Source organism: Otolemur garnettii, unplaced genomic scaffold, assembly GCF_000181295.1.
Source record: "Otolemur garnettii isolate 467f Iridium unplaced genomic scaffold, OtoGar3 scaffold00129, whole genome shotgun sequence".
Lineage (NCBI taxonomy): Eukaryota > Metazoa > Chordata > Mammalia > Primates > Galagidae > Otolemur > Otolemur garnettii.
Window position 1 is genome coordinate 4,692,937 of NW_003852524.1, and position 7,976 is coordinate 4,700,912.

General features: G+C 37.8%; 1 protein-coding gene across 1 annotated transcript in view; it reads left to right on the forward strand.

The window, feature by feature from the left end:
* Window positions 1-7,976, forward strand: part of UGT8 (UDP glycosyltransferase 8) — a 99,752-nt gene that overhangs the window by 83,053 nt on the left and 8,723 nt on the right. The window contains 1 exon segment of the mRNA XM_012810346.2: window positions 5,973-6,143. Coding sequence (XP_012665800.1) covers window positions 5,973-6,143 — 171 coding nt within the window.

A 7,976-nucleotide genomic window follows, 5' to 3' on the forward strand; every position in this document is an offset into this window, starting at 1 on the left:
GTAAGATTCCGATCATCTGTTAGAGATCTCTCTGTAGGTCTGTAAGATTCCGATCATCTGTTAGAGATCTCTCTGTAGGTCTGTAAGATTCCGATTATCTGTTAGAGATCTCTCTGTAGGTCTGTAAAATTCTGATGCACTCAGAATTAAGCATAATTAGAATAGAGTTAGACTTGTGCCATCCAACTTTTAATCAGTTATTCTTGCATTGGTTCTGCTGTGGTTATTTATTAAGAAGTAATTGTACTTTTCTGGAATTGGGATGTGTTTTACATTGGCCAAAATTAATAGGCGGTTTCTGTTTGTTTTTGGAAGGGGACTAAGTGTGTTAAAAAAGCACCCCCCAGGTGACCTTCTTCTCTAAAAGTTTCAAGGTCTGTCTTACTTCCCACTTTTAGTATCTTTCCACCATTCTCCAATTTTCACATCCATTCTATCAAAATATTACCTAAACACATATTGAAAATTGTACAGTATAGGAGCAGTTGCTCCCCCAGTCTGCCTCTGTTACATTTCTTAGCTTCTGTTCTGCCCCATCCCCTCGCCCGCAGAACCACACTGCTTCATCCTGGCTCAGGCTGAACAGCACCTCGCTGAGGGGAGCAGGGAGGTAGGGGAGGACGACATCCCTCTCACAGCTTTATTCTTCTTAAAACCAAGACAAGGCATTCAGTGCATAATTACTCTGGGAAAGGAAATCTGGCAATATAAAAAACAATTGAGCTTCTATCTGGGTTATTTTTTTAAAGGCAAATACTTTAACATATATCTGGTTATGATAAACATAATATCCTGAATATTATCCATATTTGCTTATTCTACTTTTTCCACAAAGGACTTAAGACAACTCACTTAACCCTACAAAAAGATAAAGTGGTTATTTTTATTGTGAGGTGTTTTTCTTTTCTCTCTCAAATATAAAAATACTTCATTGCAAGGTAGAAGTAGGCATCTTAATTGATGGCTTCAACTGTATAGGAATGGAGCTATTCATGCTCATAGGGGAGCACCTATGAAAGTTGCTGATTTCCAGTTCAGGATTTGATCATGACTGTGATCATGTTCACAGTTCTCCCCGCGGTTCAAGTTCCCCTAATCCCATAGAGATGAGCTCTCGATGTGGCCTGTGGTGATGGTTGAGGGGCAGACATTTCTGCTCCTTTCCTGCCGAGCCATCTAGTGGAGCGGTGTGCAGGCTGTGCTGTCAGCTGCATACGGAGGGCTGGGCGTAATCTCTAAGCCCTTACGTTGTGTGAAGTGGAAGGTTCCCCCCGTATATGTCCACATGTTTATAACATACCTATGAAGAAGCAGTACTGCTAGTAAATGGCAATTGAGTTAAGAAAGAAAATACAGATCCTTAAAAAAATAGAAGAATAACTAGTAGAATCCCCAAACATCAAAAGTAAAGAGAGAAATCCAACACTGAAAATGTTGCAATATATCCAAATAACTGTATATAAAACTCCTTGGCACTGGCACAGGAATGCATAGATGGATCACTGGGATAGAATCGAATTCAGAAGTCAACTGAGAGTATGGCATTTCAGATCCTTGAAGAGAAGATGACCTATTCAATAAGTAGGGTTGAGTAGACTTATAGAGCGTTAAACATCATACTTACTATAGCAGCCTGTAGTAAGAGAACTTTACTTTTACTATTACTTTACTATTACTAGTTACTAGAACTTTACTATTACTGAGAACAAGACATTATTCTACTCTTGAAGATCATTTCCTTGAGTACATAGACTCTTGGCACCTGTGAGATCATTTCCCCAAGCCCCTGCATATCTTTGCTTAATAATCTTTCTGCCTTTGTGTATCTTCTCAATAAAAGGACTCTGCAAGAAATGCTCAGGGCTATCCTGCCCTCATAGGTAGCCTCACCTCTTGTACTGTCAATCCCTGTCTCCGGTTGCGACAGAGACTGGCCAACTATTGGGTCAAAAATAAAGATGAATCCCAGCCTCATTCTTTTCTTCAAAATAAATTCTACATAGATGAAAGGTTAAAACATTAAGAAATGAAATTATAGCATTACTGAAAGAAAATGACCATTGAAAAGATCATTTTGAAGTGAGAAAGACTTGCTAAATAAAACCATAAACCCAGAAGCCATTTATGAAAATATATCTTTCTAGCAAACAAACAAAAACTGGTGAAAGAAAATTAAAAAAACAATAATACTTAAAATAAGGTCAATATTAAATTAATTCTTTTTCAGTTAAAGCGAATTCAATGATAGTATGTTGACATCATCTAACAGAGTCCTGTACCTGAAAACAGTTTGAATCTGTCTCTCTGATGAGTCGTAGGAAGTGAAGCGTCTTTCTATATTTTTGCCACTTAGCTTCCTATTGGGAATTGGTTGTGTTTTCAACTGTTCAGGGGTTTCTCCCCTCACTATTTGCTTTAGTATTAATCCTTTATTATGTGTGGTATAAATACTCTTGCCAGTCTGTTTATTATCATGTTGATTTTTTTCAATGTCTGCCATACTTTGCAGTCAGATCTGTTGATCTTTTCCTTATATCTTCTGGGGTCAGTGATTTGACCTTCCCCACCTAACTATAATGAACGGTTTTCTTTTGTGTTTTGTTCAAGTACTTTGTATATTTTAGTTCAGTTTAAGTTTTGGATACTTCTGTGATTTATACGAATGGAGTGATAGACCCTCATTTTTTCCTACATCAGAGGCTGGGTGATTCCTTTGCTTGCTGATGGAGTTTCTCAGTTCAGGCCTGGGTAGTAGTTCACCTGAGTTCCCCATCTTCACTGCTCAGTCCTTTCTGCTAACACTAGAGACTTTCCATCTCAGTGGCTCTCGACGCAGAGCACATTTCAACATCTAGAAGAGCATGCCCATGCTTTTCAAGATTTTCTTGAACTTTCTTGTACTTTCTCTTTTCTAGACGAATTTTAGACGCGTTTATTCAAGTTCCACAGCAAACTTCATGGACTGTAAGCTGAGAATGCATTAAATTAAATTGTATAAAATGTTAGCATTTTTCATGGTATTAATGTTTCTTCAGGTGATTGTGACATCTCTCCATTTATTCAGGTTTTCTTTTTGGTCTTTCAGTAAAGTTTTTATGCATTTTCATGTATATTTTGTGTATTTCTGTCAGGTTTATTCCTAGGTATTTGTGGATTTTTGTTGCCATTGGAAATAACTCTTTTAGTTCAGTGTTTTACTTTGATGTTTACCCAGGAGGAGGAGGATACTAAGGTACTTTTATTTATCAGTGTTAAAATTCTAGAATTGGGACTTGTTATTACACTGACTATATTTATTATGAAGTTTTTTGGAAGAGCTGTGATTATATCAATTTTCACTTTATAATTGATGAGGTCTTATATTTCAGAAAATATGCTGCATGTGTATGTGTAGAATATGTATGTGTCTCCCAGCTTACTGGAGATATGGGCATACTCTCCATGAAGTTCCAATTTCAAAGCCTTTGCTATGAGTTCAGCAAATTCAAGATCCCTAGCCTCTGGCTGTAGCATTTGTTCATGTCCCCAAAATGTCACTTTTGCCAACCAAAATCCAAAACCCAGCCCCTTTGATGTTTTCATAAAACAAGCATTCAAATGTGCTGATAGTTAGAGATCACAGGAAGGTCATGTCCACCGGCTCCCTGTGTCTGCTTTGGCCTTTCACCTCCAGCCCGGGAAATAATAGTCCAGATATTAGAAGACCAAGTGGAGTATTATCTTCTAAAAATTACTCAGTACTTTTCCTGAAGGAAACCATGATAAGTACAATTTTTTTTGTATTCCTTTTTATATCAGTAAACGTTATATATGGTATTTAAATATACCATATGCATTCAGATCATTCTCCCGTGTAGTATTTATATTTAAGTATACCCAGCTTAGGCCTTTACTTGAAATTAAAATTTTAAATCAGTTTGCTCTTGTGTATTACTTTGAATCCACAGATAGCACCACTAAATTTTCAGCACATGTGATGTTCTTGGTAAATGTAGCCAACTATATGTTAAACTCTTTAATCCAAAGTTAATAGAGGCTGTATTCTCTATTCTTTTGTATAGATGTTCATTGACTTATGGTGGGGTTATCCCTAATAAACCCATCATAAGTTGAACATATTGTAAGCTGAAATGCATTTAATATCAGTACAGCTTAGTCTGGCCTACCTTAAACATGCTCAGAACACTTACATTAGTCTACAGTTGGGCTAAATCATTTGGCAACACAGTGCACTGCAGAGTGTTGGTCTTTTACCCTTATGATCGTGTGGCTGACTGGGAGCTGTGACACATTGTCACTGCCCAGCACTGAGAGTATGGGTACTCCTGGCCTGAGGGAAGGTCAAAATTCAAAAAAGTATGATTTCTTCTGAATGTTTACAGCTTTTCTACCATTGTAAAGTAAAAAAAAAAAAAAAAATCATAAGTTGGAGATAGTTTGCATAAACTCCATAGTTCTTAGAAAATAAGGTGCTTTGAAAAGGTTTCCACCCCTATCACGTGATTATAGCCTGATTTCCTCGATAGCTAGGAGAATGTACCTCCTTTCCATCATCATTCTCCATCGTGTAGTGACAGTATTCACTAATTCATTCTGGATGTATCATGTGGCCCTCCCCCTGCTAAGAATGATTACAATAGAGCGAGTTAATACATATTTCTTTAAGCTATAAAGGAAAAGATATGTTTGATATTCCATTTAAATGCTTGAGCTTCACAGTGATTCTGTCATGATGATACTTTTTTATTGTGAAGTATTTGTTAGTTAGAAATTAGGTTATGCTAGAAAGTGATATGAAATGCAAAGCCATAGCTGATACGGTCATCGCAATAACCCGTTTATCTCGAGACAGAGACTTGCAGGGTCTGTGAGCTGTCACTGTGACGGCTCACTCTGCACCTTATGAATCCAGAGTGGTGCAGGCCCTGCTTTTATGACTCCCTTGTGGCATGGGTGTATGATACCATCCATTTCGATGGACCACAAGTTTTTCTCCTTAAAGGGGAATTAATGTATTCCTCAAAGTGATGTGGCTTTGTTAATTTTCATAGGGGAAACTGAAGTTCTTTGTCATTGGCAAAGATTTATTCAAAAGGGTGACTTAACCATTAAAACAAGCTTGCAGGCTGGGTGCAGTGGTTCACTCCTGTAATCCTAGCACTCTGGGAGGCCTCGGTGGATAGATTGCTTGAGCTCAGGACTTTGAGATCAGCCTGAGCAAAAGTCATACACTTGCCTCTACTAAAAATAGGAAAACTAGCCAGACAGTGGTACACACCTGTAGTCCCAGCTACTTGGGAGGGAGAGGCAAGAGGATTGCTCAAGCCCAAGAATTTGAGGTTGCTGTGAGCTATGATGCCACAGCACTCTACCAGGGTGACAGAGTGAGATTGTGTCTCAGAAAAAAAGAAACAAAAATAAAAATAAGCTAGTACCTTGTAGCATATATCATTTAAAAAAGAAGCTTGTAGAATAAAATAAAGCAAAATGGTATCCCTTAAAATAAACTGCTTTCATTTTTATTATAAACCAATCAGATTGACAAAAATTTGTCCTAGACACCTTAACAAATGTTCGCCCATATGATTGATTTGTCATCGCCAGTGTTCAATCTACATGTTCGGCTTGTACCCTCATAAAGGTTTGATACATGTTAGAGATAAAGATGATTTTCAGTTTTTTGACTTCTGAGAATGAAGCCATTAATTACTGATTTTTTAAAAGTTTTTGATTACTGCTTATGTCAACGAAAGCATAAGCCTTTCTTATGTTAGGCAGTGTTGTCAGATAAGATATTTTAAACAAAAGCAACTATTTAATGGAAAAATCATATCCTCTTCTTTACTTTGTAATTGAGAAAATTACCTGAAGATTTTTCTTTTCTTTTTTTTTTTTTTAACGAGGCTACTGATGACACTGATTATGAACTAAACTGTTCTTTACCAAACTAACTGCCACATTTTGAATTACAGGATCTCCAAAGGTGGGTTAATGGTGCTAATGAACATGGCTTTGTCCTGGTGTCTTTTGGAGCCGGTGTGAAGTATCTGTCAGAAGACATTGCTGACAAATTGGCAGGAGCTCTGGGGAGATTGCCTCAAAAAGTGATTTGGAGGTGAGTTTAAAATGCACATGGCTTCTCTGCTCTTAATTTTCAGTATCTCCTTGTTTACCTCCCAAATTCCAGTGAAGAGCAGCCCGTGGCTTCCTTGGCAAAATTAGCAGGATGCCCTTGACTTTTCATTTTGTCCTGTAGTGTACTGAAATCTAGGAATTAATGCATAAGACTCTATGATGGATAAAGCAACCTCTGACTTACGACACAAAAGGAAGATATAATTCTGAATGATTTACCCTGGTGTCAGATGCGTTTTTATTTTCCCTTCAGCGTTCTACCCTCAGTTATTCTGCTATTATTTATTATCATTAAAAAAATCAGTTACAATTGCCTGTCTTTCTATCTATTCCTTCAACTCACTTTTGGAATGAGGTAGACAATGATATATGAAAGAATAAGATACAGATAAAATATTACATGGACTCCTTTAAGCTCCCACTTTGCCTCCTTTATCAATACTTTTCATTTACTTAAGAGACCAGGCCTTTAACAAACACAACAACTTACCAGTTAACACTGATTACGATCGACCTTCCTCGGGGAGGTGCTGATAACATAGGTCTGTCTCTGAAATTTCCAACCTGATGTTTAAAAGTCACACCTGACCCCTTTACTTAGTATGTATTTATACCAGCACTCCTGGGCTCTGGGGATGTAGTAATAAAAAGCACCAGCCTCACAGTTTCTACCACATTAAAGTGTCTCTCAAGCCATTATACATAAGCTCTGAGCGATACACAGAGGGGGTCAAAAAATGTATCCACAGTCAGGTTTGACTTTTGCAGTTACAGAACATACAGGATACAATATACTAGATGACAAACTTTCTTGGCTGATATCAAGTATTACAATTTTAATAGATTTCTCCTTTCTTAAAGTGTGTGTACTTTTTTTGGCACCCTCTGTGTATTTTCCCTCTATAACCACTGTGCAAGAATTCGCTCCCACGTCTTTTGGTTGGCTTATCAAACAGATTTGTTTTTTTCTAACTGCTCTGGACTTTTCTCTTCAAATTCTAGTTGTATTGAATTTTCTCTATCAGACTTAACACAGAAAGAGCCTCTTCTGCTTTATTTTGGGCAGTGTATGTCTTCTCAGTTAGGACTCTTGTTATTCTCTTAGTTGTCAGGCAAGTTCATAGTTTATCTCTTAAAGACCAGACAGGGAATACCCTAGTTATGCCATTTGCTCCATGGATTTCCTATCTCTGGGCCAAGCTAAAAAGAACACTTACTGCTTTCTTTTAATTTCCGTGTGTTTTCTTAGGCTCTGGGTATAAAGGATTAGGACCATTTGCTACCCAATGGTGGACTTTCTGGCCCTTCCTGTTTCAGCTTTTGGGTATTTGTGGGGAGTAACTTCAGGCATTGATAGTTTGGTTGTTTTTCCCCCCATGTCTGTTTATACAGATGAGAAAAACCAATGTAAAACAGATTACCATATAAGACAATTATTTCTTATGTATCCTTCAATCGGAGAAAGAGTTTTTAACTAGAAAGAAACTTTGGCCAGGTGTGGTGGCTCACACTTGTGATCCCAGCACACTCAGAGCCCAAGGCAGGAAGATTGCTTAAGGCCAGAAGTTCTGGGCCAGCCTGGGCAACATAGCAAGGCCCTTCTCTACATGCACTGTCTCTAAAAAAAGAAAAAAAACATTAGCCAGGTGTAGGGGAACATACCTTTAGTCCTATTCCACTATAGGCAAGACTAAATCCTTTAGTTTGAAAGGATTGCTTGGAACCCCAGGAGTTGGAGGTTACAGTGAGCTGTGATTGTGCACACTGTACACACTGCCTGGGAGACAGAGCAAGACCCTATCGCTGAAAAAGAAAAAAAGAAATGTACTCAAATTTTTGTC